The 17642-nt window shown below is 60.0% G+C and overlaps 2 protein-coding genes across 2 annotated transcripts in view; one reads left to right on the top strand and one right to left on the bottom strand.

Annotated features, from left to right (window-relative positions):
* The window catches only part of PRSS50 (serine protease 50), a 5458-nt gene extending 1124 nt beyond the window's left edge, over positions 1-4334 (top strand). The window contains exons 3-6 of the mRNA XM_032412134.1: positions 847-1084; positions 2118-2401; positions 3520-3686; positions 4046-4334. Coding sequence (XP_032268025.1) covers positions 847-1084; positions 2118-2401; positions 3520-3686; positions 4046-4276 — 920 coding nt within the window. The 3' untranslated portion in view covers positions 4277-4334. The remainder of the gene's footprint in view (positions 1-846; positions 1085-2117; positions 2402-3519; positions 3687-4045) is intronic.
* Positions 4335-4491: 157 nt separating this feature from the next.
* TMIE (transmembrane inner ear) lies at positions 4492-14404 on the bottom strand. Its single transcript, XM_032412589.1, has 4 exons — positions 14007-14404; positions 10506-10623; positions 7029-7178; positions 4492-6715 (listed from the first exon to the last, which is right to left on the bottom strand). The coding sequence occupies exons 1-4, from the start codon at positions 14082-14084 to the stop codon at positions 6612-6614; spliced, it is 450 nt and encodes a 149-aa protein (XP_032268480.1). The 5' UTR covers positions 14085-14404; the 3' UTR covers positions 4492-6611.
* Between the last annotated feature and the right edge of the window lie 3238 nt (positions 14405-17642).

Raw genomic sequence — 17642 nt, 5'->3', positions numbered from 1 at the left:
GGGGGGGGTGGGCTGCTGTGAGGTTGGATACGTGCATGTTCAGTTTGAGAACTTTTTCTTTTCTTTTTTTTTTTTTTTAAAGATTTTATTTTATTTATTTGAGACAGAGAGAGAGAGAGAGCATAAGAGGGGGTAGGGTGAGAGGGAGAAGCAGACCCCCCGCTGAGCAGGGAGCCTGACACGGGAGGCGATCCCAGGACTCCGGGATCATGACCTGAGCCGAAGGCAGTTGCTTAACCAACTGAGCCACCCAGGCGCCCACTGAGAACTTTTTCAACGTGGCTGCACCCACAGACACTCCCACCAGCCGGGAGTGAGCAGTCTGGGCCGGGAACCCTCACCAATACTTGGGGTCGGGGCCCCTGAATTTTGCCTGGCAGGTGGTGTGGAGCGGAGCCTGGCTCTGCTGCAAGTCTCCCCCGAGGACCCCTGGGGCTCAGCAGCTCTGGTGTTGGCCCGCTGCAGGGGTGTCGTCCTCGGGATGTATCTGTTCACGCCCATGGCCCGTTTTTCTCTTGGGTAGTCTCACTGAATCACAGGACGGTTCCCAGAGGAGGGAGAGGGGTCTGCCTTGGCCGAAGTACAGGGGGGCCAGATGGAAACACGGATGAGTTTTTGAAGGATCCGGTCAGAGCTCGGGGGGCCACTGCTGTACCAGGCTGGTGGCTGGGAATGCTCTGGGGCCCCGGGGCTGTGGGAGCAGGGAGAGGGATACCTGGGGAGCGCTGAGGCCCTCTGGAGGCTGCAGACCTCAGTCTTCATGTGCAAAAAGAGAAATCCCAGTGGGAAAAGAGAATCGCTGCATGAGTGCGGGCCACAGCTGGAGAGGCAGGAGGTGGGGCTGAGGGGAGGGGAGAGAAGGCGCCTCGGGATGGGGCTGCAAGGTCCCATCCTGCCTCAAGCTCTCACCTTCCTCCTCAGCCTGCGGCTCCTCGCATGAGCAGGACCCCACGCTCAGGGACCCAGACGCCATGGCTCGGCGGTGGCCATGGATGGTCAGCGTGCGGGCCAACGGCACACATGTCTGCGCAGGCACCCTCATTGCCTCCCGGTGGGTGCTGACGGCGGCCCACTGCCTGATCCAGTGAGTCGGGGCCTAGGTGGGTGGGTGGAAAGGTGTCCGGAGCCACGGGGCCCGGTCATCCTGCCCGCTGGTCCTTCAGCAGCAGCCGTGCCCTCTGCAGGGCGCTGTGGTCCCAGCCCCACCCTGGCTTCAGCTCTCCGCAGGTGGAGGCTGAGTCCTGCTGATTCCTCCCCGGTGGGAGGGCTGGGCGCTTTCTCCCCTCCCCTGGCTCCCCAGTCCTCAGCAGTCATGCTGCAGATAGGCCATGGGGGCTTGGAAGCCACTGGCCAGGCCTCCGTCCTCCTAGCCACAGAAAGGAGGTCCTAATTCTTCCATCCCATACCCTTTGCTTCACTTATTCCTTCCTTCCTTCCTTCCTTCCACCCACAGCCATTGACCCTCCTTTGAAGCCAGGCCCTGGCCTGGGCCCTAGGGGTAGAGAGGGGACAGACACATCACTTCCCTTGGGTTGCTGGGGAAGATAGATGGGAAGGCAGGTGCTCACAGGGGAGTCCGGGCAGCGTGAGGACCAAAGAGAGGGCATGCCCATGTGCTGGGGCCAGGGCAGTGGCCTGAGGGCAGCATCTGTGGAAGAGCCTGCTCCAAGCCTAAGGGCCGACCCGGAGACCTGAGGGGCATGCTGGGAAAGGAGGCTGGAGGGCGAGGCCGTGGCTGATTGATTGTGCCCGACCTCTGCCACTTCCAGGGCCCGGCACGGGGTGCCAGACAGAGTCCATAGTCTGGAACCAGAGAAAACTGGGTCCATGTCCCAGCTCTGCCACTTCCTAGCTGTGCAGCCTTGAGTTGTTGGCTGGGCTTCTCTGAGCCTCGGGTTTTCTCTCCGTAAAGTACAGGGTTGTTGTAAAGGTGGGACCACATAGGGTGTGTGCAGGGCCCTGTTCACATCTGCTGGGAGAGAGAGGCTCGGGGTGGGGGCTGGGGGGGCTTGAAGTAGGTGGGTGGCCTGCTGGGATTGACCCGGAGTGCAGTAGTGGGGTGAGCCTGGGGTGGGGTGCCTGGAGCTGATGACAGACTCCCCTCGTTGTTCCCCTAGGCATAACTTTACCTATTCAGTGCGGGTGGGGAGCCCAAGGATTGACCAGATATCTCCGACTACCTCCGACGTCCCGGCATACCAGGTTATCTTGAACAAATGGTACCGGTCCCATCGGTACTGGTCCTGGGTGGGCCGGGCCCATGACATTGCCCTCCTCAAGCTCGTGGGGCCACTCAAGTACAACAAGTATGTCTGGCCCATCTGCCTGCCCGGCTTGGACTATGAGGTGAAGGACGGCTCCCTGTGCACTGTAACAGGCTGGGGACTCCCCAGGTTTGACGGTGAGTCCGAGCCTCCCCAGACCGGGTGGGGGGTGTGTGGGGGAGAGGACCTGGGTGCAGGCCGGGGTCTCCGTGGACAGCTGTTTCTGAGACGTCTTCCTGGCGGGTTGTCTCCTTCCCCTTGGGGGTCTTGGCAGTGAGTGCATTGTGGCCATTCAGGCCTGAGGGGTCCCAGGTTGCCCATGAGACCTCAGCCCCAGGCCAGGACCTATAAACAGGACTTCCCTGAAGGCAGAGGGGCACAGAGTAATATCTTGCTGTGTGCACGCAATCCCAGGACATCCAGGATTTGAAGCAGAGCATCTTGCAGTGGGAGGAACAGGATTGTGTGACTGTAAAAAGTTCCCCCAAAGACCCCCCATGGTTGGCTAAGGGCAGTCTGCACCCCAAGTTTGGGAGCCCCCTGCCCCCAGTGGACCTCAAGCCCTTTACCATCCCCAGGGATGGAGCAAAGCCCAAAGAGCAGGAGTGTCACCCCAGGCCCATCCAGGGAGCATTTCCTTATGAGTTTTAGGAAGGCCCGGTCCATTCAGGGAGCCCCTCTTTTTCACAAGACAGGTGTTCTTCCCTTTGACTTCACGGAGTCATCTTGCCTAAAAGCAGCCCACAGCGGCTCCAGCCTGGGGGTGGGGGTGGCTGTTTGTCTTTCCTGTCATGGCCTGTCTGGGGAGTGGCTGGGGATGGTTGGAAGACTGTCCCCCGGGGGCTCCAGCTAGAGACAGAGTCACACTGGAGAGAGAGAGGAGGGGAGAGGAGGAGGGAGAGGAGGACTTAGTGCCTGGGGCCCACAGAGGGGGGGTCTGGGCTAGCTAGGGTGGAAGAGGCCTTTGGGGAAGGCTTGAGTGAAGGACAGATTTGGACCTGAGAGGGGCTGGGCAGGCCTTCGAGATGGAAGGGCAGAAGCCAAGCTGCTGAGGTAGGAACAGACTCCGTGGGCTGGACTCTGTTAGGGGTGAGACCAGGCCCAGCGAGGCCAGGCTGAGGGCAGCCTGCTCCAAAATCTCTAGGAGGGGCTCTTCAGAGGCTGGAGGAGCGGGCCAGGAGCAGCGAGGACAGCCACCGGGCTGGCGGCAGTGGGAGCGCCAAGCCTGAACTGTGGGGGGGACCTGTCCCTGCAGGCGTGTGGCCCCAGTTCCGGACCATTCAGGAGAAGGCAGTCACCATCCTGAGCAGCAAGGAGTGTGACAAGTTATACCACAAGGTCTCCAAAGTCCCCTCTCTGGTTCGGGTGGTGGACTCCCGGATGGTCTGTGCGGAGGACTTGGACAGGGAGAACTTCTGCTACGTGAGCACCTCCCTCCTTGCTCCCTCACCTCCAGGGCCGCCTGGAGAGGTCCCGGGGCGCAGGGCAGCCGGGCTCAGAGGGGAGGGGAGGACGGAGGGAGAGATGGGAGAGGAAGATCGGAGAGGAGAGAGAAGGGGGGTCGGTGGGAAGAAGGGGGGTGGGGGCCTGGCATGAGCGAGGGGAGGTGAACCCCTCTGAGGGAGGTCTCTTGCATCTGGACCTCGAGGGCACCTCTCAGCTTGGTGGCCCCCTGGGTTGTGGGGGCTGCTGTGGGAGAGAGGTGGTGTGAGCCGGGGCACGTCTCCCTCCGGCCACCCCCGGCCCCCCTGACCCTTTTTGTTCCACACCCCTCCCCACAGGAGATAAGTGGGGAGCCCTTGGTCTGTTCTGTGGACACCACGTGGTACCTGGTGGGACTGGTGAGCTGGGGCCCAGGCTGCCGGAAGAGCGAGGCCCCGCCCATCTACCTGCAGGTCACCTCCTACCAGCACTGGATCTGGGAACGCATCAGTGGGCAGGCCCTGCCAGCCCCATCCAGGGCCCTGCTCCTGGTGCTACCACTGCCCCTCGGCCTCCTTGCTGCCCTCTGACAGCCTCGTGCTGTCCCTGGGGGGGCCATCCTCACCCTCTGTGCCCAGAATGCTGCAAGTGTAGCTCTCCCCACCCGGCAGGGCAGGGCAGAGATGAGGTGCTCAATTAAATGCTTCTCTTCCCCAAGCTGCCTCCTTCCTGGGCCTGCTTGAGTGGGAGGTGAGCCAGCCAGATGGGGGCGGGAGGGGGGACTCCAGACTGTTCTCTCCTGAAAGGTGCAGAGCCGCCGGGTCTGCCTCCATCTATGGGTTTGGGGTGGCTCCCGCAGAAAGTAGAGGGAGTGTATAGGGATGATACTGGGGTCTAGAATGTACTATCCAGGCTGAAGCTGGGCTGCCGGGACGCAGTATGAGGCTGGGGTAAAGGTGTGGCTCTGTCTGGGCGGGGGAGGGGAGCGTGTTTGCTGTGATTCTCTAGTGGGAGTCAGGCTCTCCTGGCCAGTGGCTGGAGCACACCCTGTCACTGCCCTGAAGCCCTGTAGTGCACTTTGACCTTCCAGCCCCGCGCCCTGCCTAGAGCCTGGGGCAGGTGCCCACCGGGCTCAGATGTTACCCGTCGGGGGGCCGTGCCTGTCCCTGAAAGACCAGTAGAGGCCCCAGGTCAGAGGCCAGGGGGCAGGGCAGATGCAGCCCAGGCCTGGACTTGCCCCAGGCTTCTCTGTTGGACCTCAGGACGCCCCTGCCCCTCTGGGCTTCTGTTGCCTGGGCCACACAGGAGGACTCTGGCCTGTATGCGTTGTATGACCTTGGCCGCAACCTTAACCTTCGGCGGGAGAAACCCACGGGCCGGACCGTGAGGGCAGAGTCAGGGTTCTGACTCTGAGCCCACTGCAGGGCCTCTGCAGTTTCTCTGCGCCCTCACGGCACCCGTGTCTGCCCAGATCCCTCTCCTTGTATCATAGTCATCCAGCTCCGGGGCAGGATCCGCACTGGACCCCTCTTGTGTCCCCAGCACAGGGCTCAGGCCATGGAAGGCCTACTGCAGGCCACAAAGTGGCGGGGAGGGGAGGGGACGGGGGGGCGGCTTCCTCCCACGGTCTCGATGCCCAGTTGGCTGCCACCTCTCCCTTCAGCTCATCCCAGTTCAGGCTGGGAGAACAGTCGGGGAGGGAGCTTCTGCTTGGCCGGCGCCCCTGTCACGGCGGCATCACCCTCCACATACGTGCTCCAGGGACAGGGCATCTTGAGGGGTCGTCTGAGTGGAAGGCACTCAGCTTTATTTACACATCTCGGCAGGCCGTGGGGCGGCTCCCCCAGCTCAGGAACCCTGGCGTTTCCAGGCCCAGATGTGCGCGCCTCGGCGGGGGTTTGCCACCCTCCCGAAATGCCTCTGCCGTCAGTCTCCGGGTGGTGTTTGGGCCTTCCCCCTCCGGTCAGCAGTGACTCTCTGAGGTGCAAGAAGCTTGAGGTGGTAGAAGAGGAGGCTGTGTGCAGCTCTCCTCATCGGGCGGAAGTCTGCTTGCTGCCTCAGCCCCCGAGTGCCCTCTGCCGTGACCCCCTGGGGCCCTGACGGACCCCCACCACCTGGAAAGGACTTCCGGCACAGCCCAACGCTCCCCTTGGCTTCTCCAGGGCTCCCTGGATCCCCGAGATGGGGCCCCGCTGCCCCCTTTCTTCCCTTCTCCCTTTGGCCTGCTGGCCTCAGCCTTCTGCGCCCCTGACTCACCCCTGCAGCCCCAGCCCCGAACCCCCAGGCCTCCCGGCAGCCTCAGCTCCAGGGCAGTGGCCTAGCCCATGGTATCCGCTGGGCTGGAGTCCCCCTGCCTCCAGGCGGGCGCTCTATTCACCTCCCGGGCCAGGACCCCTGCTGGGCCTGGAGGAGCTCCCTGGCCGCCAGGGCTGCTCCCTGGAGAAGTCGGAGAGCCTCCCCTAGTGACCCTCTTCTTCCTCGTGGCCAGCCTGGCTGTGGCCTCACACCCCAGCCCCTTCAGTTTGGCCATTTCCTTCCAAGAGGCAGGCCACGTCCCGTCATGCCCTGTACAGCCCTGCTGTTCCTGGCAGGAGGGACCGAGGCGTGTCTGGGTGGGTGCGGGGCCACTCCACTCCAGATCTGCAGAGGGACAGTGGCCCAAGACCGCCTCTGCTGGACAGCCATGTGGGTGAGGTGAAAGGAGCGGAGTCCAGGCTGGGAGGCGGGACGCCAGGTGCAGTCTGGTCCCTGCCCCCGATGGGCTGTCACACTGGGGCTTCAGCAGCCCCCCTCGGAGCCAAGAAGAGGGTGTTCTGCAACCTCTATGGTCCATGGATGAGCTGGGAGTCTAAGATGCCTGGACCCCAGCCAGGACTTGAGCCCCAGGGCTAGCCAGCACCAGCTGCCACCTCCAGGAAGCCCTCCTCATTTCTCCCCTTTCTTCTTCTTGGCCTCATTCTTCTCATCCTCCTCTACCTTGATGGCCACTGTGTCCACACTGTCCTTCTTCTTCTTCTTCTTCTTATCCTCTGTGGGGTGGAGGAGAGGCGGGTGGCAGGAGTGAGGCCGGGGGTCCTAGGGCCCACACCAGAGCCCCCCACACCCAGCCCTTTGTTTCTTCCTTTCCAAACCTCTCCCACCTGCAGAAGAGCTCCTTGTGTTACGTGCCTCACCCGGCCCGTTTCTGCGCTCTGGTCTCCAGGGACCAGAACCTAAACACCAGGGGAGGGGAGGAGCAGGGCCACTCTCGGTGGCAGGACTGAGGAAGTGGCTGGCTTAGCTGGGACAGGTGGTGGTGGTGGGGGAGGGGGCTGGCCCCCCCCCCCCCCCCGGCCTGCTCACCTCCAGGGATCTCCGTGAGCTCGTTGAGTGGGGGCACCGTCTCCAGTTTGTCCGTGTACATCTTGGCTGCCTTCCGCTGCAGGTAGCGGGCTTCAATCTCCTTCCGGGTCCGGGGCACGCGGCAGTTGAAGACGCAGCACAGAGTGATGACTGTAGGGCGGACAGAGCAGGCTTGGCCGAGGCTGGAGATCAGACACCCCAGGAAGGGTCCCCACATTTCAGACCTGCCCTCACCTGCCTACATGTGTCTCACCCAGGAGTCTCTGGCAGGAGGCTCTGCGTTTGGACGAGACCCCTGTGGGCTCTGGGATTCTTTCCAAGATCTCTCTCCTGAGCGGGGCCGACTTTGGGCAGGCACACAGGGGCCCGCTCTCAGAGGGGCCTGGCGCTGGGCTTTGTGTGCTGCAATCGCTGTTCTTAACAATTTCTGAACAAGGGGGTCTCATACTTTCATTTTGCACTGGCCCGTAAGTCCTGCCGCTGGTCTCACTTTCTGACTAGATCGAGGCCCCTGGAGGGCAGGGCAGAGGCCTGCACTGGTGACTCCAGCCACAGCCGCCCCGGGGCTGTCCTGTGTTCCCACCCAGGCCTCTCGGCTCCTACTGCTTCCTCCCCAGGCTCCTGGGAGGACCTCAGACACCTGAGGACGTGGCCGTGTCCTCCTCAACCTTGCTGAGGACAAGCCTGGGCTTCTCCCGGCCATGAGGGCCCACCAGAGGGCACAGACCCTGCCCTGGGGCGTTCACCCCAGACAGTTATCCCAGGGGTGGTTTTCTGCTGAAGGCAGCTGTGTCCACGCGAGCTGGGCCAGGGAATGGAGCTGGCCTGTCTAGTGATGGGCAGGACAGGGCAGGGCTGCCAGGACCCAGCTGGACTGAGTTTATTTTTCTAAGACTCCACAGTCTGACCACCTTGGCCCCAGCCTCAGGGGAGGGGACGGGGCTGCTTCCTATTATAAATCGGATGACAAGACATAACTTCCTGGCAGACTCCTGGGGGCAGGATGGCCAAGCAGGACAAACAAGGCCTATTTTAGGGAAGATGGATCAGACCAATGTAGCCGGGGCTGGAGCACCCTTGGGGGTCAACGTGTGCAACCCCTTCAGCCAAATCTTGTGGCCCCACTAAGTCTCACCCAGGTTCACAGAATGAAAAAAAAAAATGAATGAATGAATGCGTGAGATGGTCTCAAAGCCTTTGCTCCTGAGGACAGAACTGGACTCCCGAATGGATGGATGGGGGAGCTGCCAGCAATCAGGACCTCTGGGGGCTGCACGAGACTCCAGCACTATACAGTGCTGTCCAGGGGCAAGCAGCAAGCTTTTCTTATCCAAAGAGCTGGGTTCTAGTCTTCTCCAGGCCCCGGTGTGTATGCCTACGGGCCCTGATCCTGCTGGCTTGGGCCACCTCTTCCAGCCACCCTCCGGGCATGTCCTCTCACCGTGCTTACTCAGGCTCGCCACAGAGGCTGGTCCCAGGCCCCATGGGGCCTGGGCTTCCAAGGGAGCTCAGCTATTGGCACGTGGATCAGGGCTCAGACGCCGCCTCTCGCTCCAGGCCTGCCCCACCCAGCCTGGCCGGGTCACTTCTCGTCAAAGAAGGGAAAAAAACAATGTGTGTTGGATGGAGTTCCAGGGCCCAGACAGGGGCTTGGAATGTGAGTCCCCAGGCTGGAGGGACCTCCAGAGGCGCCCCCATCCAAGCCCAGCCCCTCTGCACAAGGTTCTGGGGTGACACGCCCCAGACAGCAACGCCACCGAGGCCCAAGCCAACTGGGAGGTAGGAAAGACGCTTCGTTCCCAGGAGATGGGGCTGTACCATCCCTACTCCTAGGGCCCTGCACGGAAGGTAACGAGTGGTGACCAGCTGCTCAGAGGCCTTTGGGACTCTCCTTTACTCTTTTCTAGAAAATAAGAGCTGGTCTGTGTGCTTTATGTCCAAGCGCCTCTTTGGGTCTGACACTGCAACCTTCTTGTGTGGCCCTAGGCCCCTCCACCGTCTGGGGCCGAGCAGAGCCCGGAGAGGCCAGTGTGTGTTTAGAGTCCCCTTGGCGTCCTCACTCCTGCTCCCTGGAGTGCCCCAGAGCGGCTCCCTGGACCCGCACCCTACACTGCTCCTGCAGGCAGATGCCTCCCTGAACCCTGCCTCTTGGTGCTGGGGTGCAGGGCGGTGGGGGGGGGCAGGCGGGTCCACGGTCTCCTCCCTGGACACCTGGGCTGGGGCTACAGCCACAACCAACTGTCCGTAGGGCCTCCGCTGAGAGGCCGGACTAGTTCTTGCCTTGGCCAAGAATGAATTGCAGCCTCTTGCTCAGATCCTGCTCCCACCCCAGCCATGAAGAAATGGTGATGGTGGGGTGTGGATATTTTCCCCCAAGGAGGGCCTCCCTGGTGTCAGGAGAAGCACATGCCCATCAGATGTCCTTGTCTCCCTTGGAGTCCTTACATGTGGGTGGGTCCTCCGCTGGGGTGCTGCCCTCCAGGGGACCTCATCCTGGGACAGCTCCAGCTAGAACTTAAATGCCATTTTCGCTGCCCTGACCTGGGGTGCACGCAGTGAAAATCCTGTAGGGGTTATCTGAGCCCTTGTGCGGGGTCCATTTCCTCCCACTTCTGCCTACACCGTCCCGTCTGCCTTTTCCAGCTGCCCACCTGGCAAAACTGCACGCATCCTCTCACTGATGTGCGGCTAAGAGGACCCTCCTCTAAGAAGCTTGTGCGGGCAGAGTGGGTCTTCTTTCCCTTCTTCGTCCGCGTCTCCCCGCATCCTTTGGTGTGTGGGAACCTTCGTCAGACTCTACATTGTACCCTGGCAGCCTCCCCCATCCATTGGCATTTCTCTGCCCCCCTTTCTCCAACTGCAGACCCCTAATCTGGAAGGGCTGAAGGAGCATGCCAAACCCATTTCTGTTGTGAGTTTGCATCCAGCAACTCCCAGTCCCAGGAGAGGAAGGGGTCTCCTGCTTTTAATTGAGGGGGGTGTGAGTCATTCCAGGGGAATGGGAGTTGACAAGACACGGTTTGCAGCCTGGGAGCCACATCTGCCGGGCGTCTGGGGAGCCTCTAGGCTGAGCTGCGGCCAAGGATGGCCTTGCTGGGGCCTCTGGGTGTGGGCCCTTTAAGCAGGGCAAACTGCAGGAAAAGCATCAGGAGGCCAGCGATAGGGGAAAATGACACGTCCTCATCCTGGTTCAGTGGAGTCCCCTGTAATTATCGTAATTGCCATGTGGCTGTGTCCCAGTTGGGCAGAATACTTCAGGTCACCACCAGCCTGTCAGCCCTCCACAGGGACTTTGTGTAGATCAGGAGGTGCCAGAAACCACAGTGGGCCTCCTGCGGGCGACTGGCCTGCTTGCACTGCCCGGAATTGTTGCTCTGAGCCCCTGGGGGTGGTGCTGGTGGGGGTGGGGGGAGGGCAGGGGGTGCTGTGCTCCTGCAGCTGCATTGGCGGGGGGGAGGGCAGGGAGCAGCTACTCACTGATGGACAACACGAAGAGCGAGAAGATGCCCACCACGTGCCAGAGGCGCATGTCCCAGAACACCACCGTCTCCTTGGTCAGCGGGGGCGGCTTGGGCTTGGGCGGGGCCGTGCTGGGCTGCAGGTCAGGAGAGAGGGAAGTGAAGCCAGGCAGAGGCCAGAGGCTGGGGCTGAGCCGAGAGAGAGGCCCAGGTTTCAGCAAGGTCTCAGCCCAAGCATTCCAGAATCTCCTAGAATCAAGTGTCTTAGATAGTCACAGCCAACGCCCTAGATCCTGGGAGGTTCCAGGTTTAGAGCAAGAGAAGAAAGCAGAGCCCCAGAACCGTGGAGCCTGGGGATTCTCGGGGACACCAGGGCCTGAAGGGGCAAAGGTGGATGGCTTGTCCCAATCAAGTTCAGATCCCCTTCGGGCAGCCTGCTAGTCTCCCCTCCTGCTCCAGTCCTGGGCCCCACAGGCTGAGGGGGTCTCAGGACCAAGGCCAGAGACAAGGGGAGGCTGGTACTCTCCTTGGGGGATTTTGCTCCCAAGCATCCTCAGTGTGGATGGGGTGTGGAGCTGGACTCAGGGCCTGCGGCTCTGCTGCCTGGCCAGGACCCCCACCGGCTGACCTCAACAGTTGCCTATCCTGCCAGAGTCACCTCTTCTGACCAGAGGCTAGGCCAGAGTCCTCCCAGGACAGGACCGGATAAATCGTCTGCAATGCAGCAGCGACACCTAGAGGCCAAACATTGTAAGCATGACTGGAACAAGCCTGAGCAGAGCACAGCGGGCCACCTCCCACCTTCCCAGTGGACGCCACCTTGCCATGGGAGTCTAGGGGACATGGCCCTACCCTGGGGGACTGAGGGAACAAGGCCCTGCCCTGGTGGGTCTGGGCGGGACCAGTCCCTAGCCTGAGGGGCTGAGAGGGATAGGACCCTATCCTCACCACGTTTGACTGAGGGAGGGGGGGTGGTGGTGGTTAATGCTCAGAGGGAGAGGACCCTGGGGCATCTGTGGGATTCACTGTCTCCTGATTAACTGAATAAGGACAGACCTGCAGTCTCTTCTGGCTCTCTGGGAAGGAAAGGCAACTCACACCTCAACCATCCATCCAGTCTTTCCCCTGGTCCATGAGCATGGATTGGGCACCTACCACAGGTCAGGTGCTTCCTCACTCAAGAACACCGCCCTTCAGCATGTCCCAGGTAATCTGTGTGCTTGGGATTGGTACATGATTCCCCAGCTCTTTTCTCTTCACCAGGGTAAACTGGGGTGGGCGACTTCTTACCTCTAGGCCTCTATTTCTCCGTCTGTAAATTGAGTGGGGTGGTTCCGGGGCTCTCTGGGAAGCTCTCTCTACCTAATCAGAGTGGTAACATTGACGAGAAGATACCCTTCCTCAGCATCATCCCAGGGGCCTGGATCCACTTGCAGGGTCAGACGCATGTACGTGGGGTCAAGGAACACGTGTGTGGGGTCAGGCACCTCTGTGGGTTCAGAGCGCATGTGTGTGGAGTTGGGGCACATATTTGTGGGTACAGAACACACGTGTGGTTGGAGTATGCCTGTGTGGTTAGACTTATGTCTGTAGAGTCAGGGCCAGGGTCTGGGCAGTGGCGGGGTTCCCGATCTTAAGGCTCAGTGTTTTTGGTCCGGCTGGGCTGTATGGCTGGAAGACTCTGAGGTCCAGAGGAGGGATCTCAGATTTTGAGCCCAGGCAGCTGAGAGCCCACTTCTGACACCTTCTCGTTCTAGCCTTGTTTCAGGGGGAACTGAGCTTGTATAATCTCACCTTGATAGGGATCTTGGGTAGAGGGTAACAGGTAAGAGTTGGGCATCTCTGTGGTGGGCACTGCTGGAGGTCTAAACTCTAAAGCTTGGGAGCCCTGGCCTCCGTCAGCTGGAGAATGATGCCTGTAGGGGCTGTCGTGGGTGGTGCTGTGGACTCCAGCCCTACCCATCTTTCTAGTGCTTCCCTGGATCCCCTGGGCTCAGCCAGGCCCTTGCTCAGGCTGTAGGCAGATAGCAGGCAGATGGACTCCAAATGCAATTTCCCTTGATGAGCAGGGAGAAGATGTGTTCCTGGGGGCTGAAGGGAAGAGTCCTTGGCTCAGAACTGACATGACCCCCGCCCTCAGCCTTCTCCTGCGCCCAGGCCAGCTCAGTTTCTGCACCCGAGGCCTCGGGGCAGCCAGTAAGGGGCTCATGTACACTTTGTGGGGCTCAAGCCAGCCTGGCTCCCCTTACAGGGACACTGGAGCTGATATCTGACTCCAGCCCAGCCTTTTGATCACACCCCCTGGTCAGCAGCACAGACAGGCTTAGTATCGGGGTACAGCGCTCTGTCTTGTTGTCCCTCGGACCCTCATTCAGGGCTGTGTCCTCTTAGGTCCTCAGGATAAGACTCTGTCCTCCCTCTCCCATCCTGTCCCCTGGCACCTGCCCCCGAGGGCTCTCCTGGGCGCCTTGCTGTCCCTTGCTCTTCTGTCTCTCTGCCCTCTCTGCCCCTGCCTGCACAGGCTCTGAACCCTGCTCCTCCCTGGCCCTGCCTCCTGGGCCTTCTCCCTCTGGCCTCTTGCTCCAGAATTCTGGTTCTGGTCTGCTTCTTTGGCTCCCATTCACAGCTCAGCAGGAATGGGGGACAGAGGGGACAGGGAGGCTGCAATGGCCCCCACTCTTCTCCTCCCAGCCCTTCCTGTCCCCAGCCAAGCTCCTGGCCAACCACCCCAACCACCCTCCTTACCTCTTGCTGGGCTATCTCAGCAGCTCCCCCAGCTCTCCCAACTACGTGCCCTCTTCCAATTTATCCTCCTCCTTCCACACCAAGACTCATCCACGACTCTTCCCCTGCTCAGATACCTTGGCTGGCTCTCCATTATCACCAGGACCAAGTAAGACCCCCGAGCCCTGGGTCCCGCCCTGCCGGCACCTCCCCTCCAGGGCCAAGTGCCCCACAAGGAGCTGAACTCAACACATGGCTGCTCTATAAAGGGTCTCCTGACCCCACCCTCCAGCTTGGCAAGTCCTCACCTCCTTCTTAAGGCTATGTCTCCCCCATCAGGCAGGGGAGCCTGAAGGATCTCTGGAAGCAGAAGCTATTTCCTCCAGCCGACCCTAAGACCAGGGACTAGATCTCCCCTATCAGACTAGAGGTCACTGAAACCAAGGACTATACCTCCCCCACCTCTCCCTGGTCCCCATTAGACAAAAGGTAAGGGCTGAGGAAAGCTGTATCCCCAGACTGGGAATCCTTATGATCAGGGTGAGTCTCCCCCACCAGACTAATGATCCTGAAATCTGGGGCTGTGCCCTCGCATCAGACCAGGGAACCTAAGGTTGGGGGCTGAGTCTCCCCCACAGCGTGGAAGCGCTGGGGGCAGGGCCGTGTCACCCCAGGAATCCAGGTCTGCTGGGGCAGTTGGAAGGGGAAAATCCAGCTCCCAGTCGGAAGGGCGTCCCCTAAGCCTCCGGCCGGCCGGCCACAGCCTCCCTGACCCCTCCGCGCCGCCCCGCCTCACCTCCACCAGCTGCCCGGCGACCCTGGCGAGGCAGAGCCCCAGCGCGGCGCCGCCCAGCGCCCAGAGGGGCCCCGCCATCTCCGCGCCCGCAGCTCCGCGCCCGCGGCCGCAGGTGGGGGGACCCGGCCGCGCGGGGCCGGGCACGGGTGGCCCGGTGACTGCCCCGCCAGCCGGCGCTCTAGGTGGCGATCTGGTCGCAGGCCGCGAGTGGGCATCATTTATTCATCGTCGGTGTCCGGTTCCAGTGCCGCCCGCCCCCACCTCCCGGCGGGTGGAGGGCCCGCCCCCTTGCCGGGGGATCAGAGTCCCGATCCCCCTTCCCCCAACCCGACAGCCGGGCCGAGGGGTGGGAGTGGGTGGGAGGGGGAAGACGGGCTGGGGGCGGGTCCTTGCACAACAGGTCCCACCCCCCCTACCCCCGCCCCACTCGGGCCTCAGTTTCTCCATCTGGGGCAAGGGGAGGAGCTTGCATCTGCTGATCTAGGAGGCCCTTCCCAGTCTGACGTTCTGAATTTGAAAAACCCTGCTGGACCCAGGCTGGTGGCGGTAGTTGGGGGGGGAGGGGGTTGGCAGGCAGGTTGCCATAGGGACAGGCGCTCAGGGATGTCCTGGGCTTTCTGGGCTGGCTTTCTGCCCAGAAACGGCTCTGGTCACTCTGGACACCAGAGCTAGAGCGGGGGATGGGGACCAGGGGATGGTATGGTCAGAGTCTCTAGTTGCGGGTACTATGGAAGGTTCCTGAAGAAGCCAACATCTGCGGCCCCATGGGACAGGGAAGGCTCCACCCGGAGAGCCTGGAGGACCATTTTCTGACTCTGGCTGAGCCTCTGCCCCAGTCTGAGCCCCAATTGTCACTCCAGTCTGAGCCATGATCCTGACCTCACACTGAACCTGGCCCACATGTACTCTGGTCCTCACCCCGGGATGAGCGTTGACAACCCAGGGATGGAGGGAGGGAGGATCTGAGGAGCTGTGGAGACCAGGAAGGCTCTGGAGGAGGAGGAGGGAGGTCTGGAGTGGGGAGATTCTCTGGTCCATCTTTCCTCCTCTCCCCTTTCCTCCCTCCCTCCTTTTCATCCTTCCTTCCTTCTTTCCTTCCTGCCTTCCTGCCTTCCTGCCTTCCCCCTCTCTCCCTCCTTCCATTGTTATTTATCTCCTGCCTGCTGAGTGCTGGAGAAGCAGCCCAGCTGTTGGACCCCTTCATTCTTCATCACCGTAGACAGTGGAGCAGGCTGAGGTGCTTTGGGCATTGGGCCCAACCTCAGAACTAGGGACCCTGTAGATTCAGAGCCCGGAGATGCAGCAGATGGGCAAGGACCAAGGTGAGCGACAGCAGAGACCAGAAGGCCAGCTGTGGACACTCACAGGGGACAGGTCTGGGAGAACATAAGGCAGGCAGAAAAACAGGAGAGCCACTGGCAAAGGACAGCTGGCCCAAGGGATCCTCGCCAGTAGGTGGCCAAGTCTGGGGGCTGGGTGGGCTGGGCCACCCCAGGCTCCCCAGGCTTGCCCTAGCCAGGCAAACAGGAATTCTACTAAAGCTCAAGTCCCTTGCTGAAGCTCCCACTGTCATAGGCCATCTGTCATAGGCCAGGCTTGAGAAAGCCACACTGACCAGCCAGGGAGGTCACCCTTGGGACACACAGGGTCAGAGAGGGCTTGGCTGGAGTGGGCTGAGGTTAGTGGGCCTGCCAGTGGCCTTGGGCAAGCCATTACTCCTCTCTGCTTTGAATTCCTCATCTGTGGAATGGAAAGGACAAGACTCTCATCAAGGGGCTGTTGGGAGGATTATATTGAACTAAGGATTATGGGAATGCTGAGCATAGGACAGCCCAGGAGAGGTGGGGCGCCATTGTTTCCTGTAAAGTTCAGTCTTTCCATCCAAGAAGTAGGGCAAGCTCAATGAAGAAATCTGAAAGGGAATACAATCATGTGTGTCCCTATTGTCCCCTGAGATGGCCATTGTTCCGCATGGGTTCCATTTCTTTGCAGGCTCTTGAACATAGTTGAGATCTTGCTGTATGCTATACCTTTTTACCCAGGGCTTTTACCCAACACGAGAATCCTAGGTCCCCATGTCTCCCAAAGTCTCTGTCAAATACTTGCACACAGGCTTTGAAGTCAAACTGACTTAGAAGAACAGGGTGTCCTGAAACAGGACAGTTTTAAGCTTTTATAACCTCAGAAGTATAAAGCCACAGATTTATAAGAAACACAGTTTGGAAGTTTATTTATTTATTTATTTATTTATTTATTTATTTAAAATTTCCTTTTTTTTTTTTTTTTTTGCCCTGTAGAGATAGCAGAAGACTGAAAAAATTGAAGTTATTATCCAAAGTTCACAAAACTAAAGTAGCATAAAGAAAATTTAAGTAATGAAATTTTCAAACTGTGTTTCTTATAGATTTGTAGCTTTATACTTTATAACTTCTAAACTTATTAAAGCTTAAAACTGAGACTCCTGGGGCATGATCATCTTGACAGCTGTGAGACCTCAGTGGGCTACTTAACCTCTCTGAGCTTCATTGCCTCGTCTGTAAAATGGGTATAACGACAGTATCATGGCACCTGAACATCACAAGCCTTCAGGCAATGCTAGTTGTTCTGACTGTTGTGGTTATTGTGGATTTTGCGCAGTGTGATATTACAGGGTAGTAAAACCCCACGGCACCTCATTCAGTGCCCTATTGTCAAACATTTGCCTTTTCCCCAATTCTCCAAAATGTGAAACACCACGGTGAGAGAAACACCCTGAAAGCTGAAGACTTTTCCATCTTTGAAGGCTCTTCTTCCTCTCCTCTTTGTACTTATGAGGAATTGAGGCCAGAGAGGGGTTGTGCCCTGCGTTAGGTCACACAGGAACTGAGGCCTCAAACTCGGTCTGTGGCCCTTAACCCAGGGTTCTGCCCCCTGTCCAGTACTATTTCTATTTCTTATGAGGTCCCCAGATCCCCCTGCACCCTATCCTACCAGTAGGGCCCATCAAATCTGAGGTGGCAATGCTCTAGACCCTCAGACTCCCCAGACTCCCCAGCCAGGCTCCCCTGGAAGACAGTGTCCCCCCTCCATGCATGATGGCATGAATGCTGGCCTGCGGAACCCTGTTTGTCCTTGGTGTGCTATTTTTAGCCTCTGTGGGTTTCCGGTAGGGACCCAGTCCAGTCTCCTGGGCCTCTGGTTTGGAAGCCATGGGCAGAGTCAATTGATAGTGGCCAGGGGAAACTGCGACAGTTCTTTCATGGAGCCAGAAATGCCAGGGCTCAAGGCTCAGCTCTGGTGAAGCAGAAGGCTGGGAGTGGGTATCCTCCCAGTCGCAGAGCTAGGCTGGGATCCGGGACATCTTGGACTTAGCCAGGGCTGGAGGTGGGGTGGGGTGGAGCGGGGAACTGGGCTGCCTAGGCCTGTGACACAGTGGCTGGGGCCTGCTGGGAGCTGGCCATATCTGACCTTGTTGGCCCCAGGCCTGGCCCAGAATAGCTCTGGGGCCGGGCTGGGCCGGGCCTGGTGAGACGTCCGTGTACAGAAGCATGTGCTTGTGTCCCAGGGCTCTCATGGACACAGCAGTGCACGCGTACTCTGCACTTGCCTCTCTGTGGGTCTGAGTGTGAGTCTTAGTGTGTGTGCTGTGGCGCAGTG

The sequence above is a fragment of the Phoca vitulina genome, unplaced genomic scaffold, assembly GCF_004348235.1.
Source record: "Phoca vitulina isolate PV1807 unplaced genomic scaffold, GSC_HSeal_1.0 scaffold13, whole genome shotgun sequence".
Taxonomy (NCBI): Eukaryota; Metazoa; Chordata; class Mammalia; order Carnivora; family Phocidae; genus Phoca; species Phoca vitulina.
Note: the sequence above shows the minus strand (reverse complement) of the source record. Positions and strands in the feature narration are given on the sequence as shown.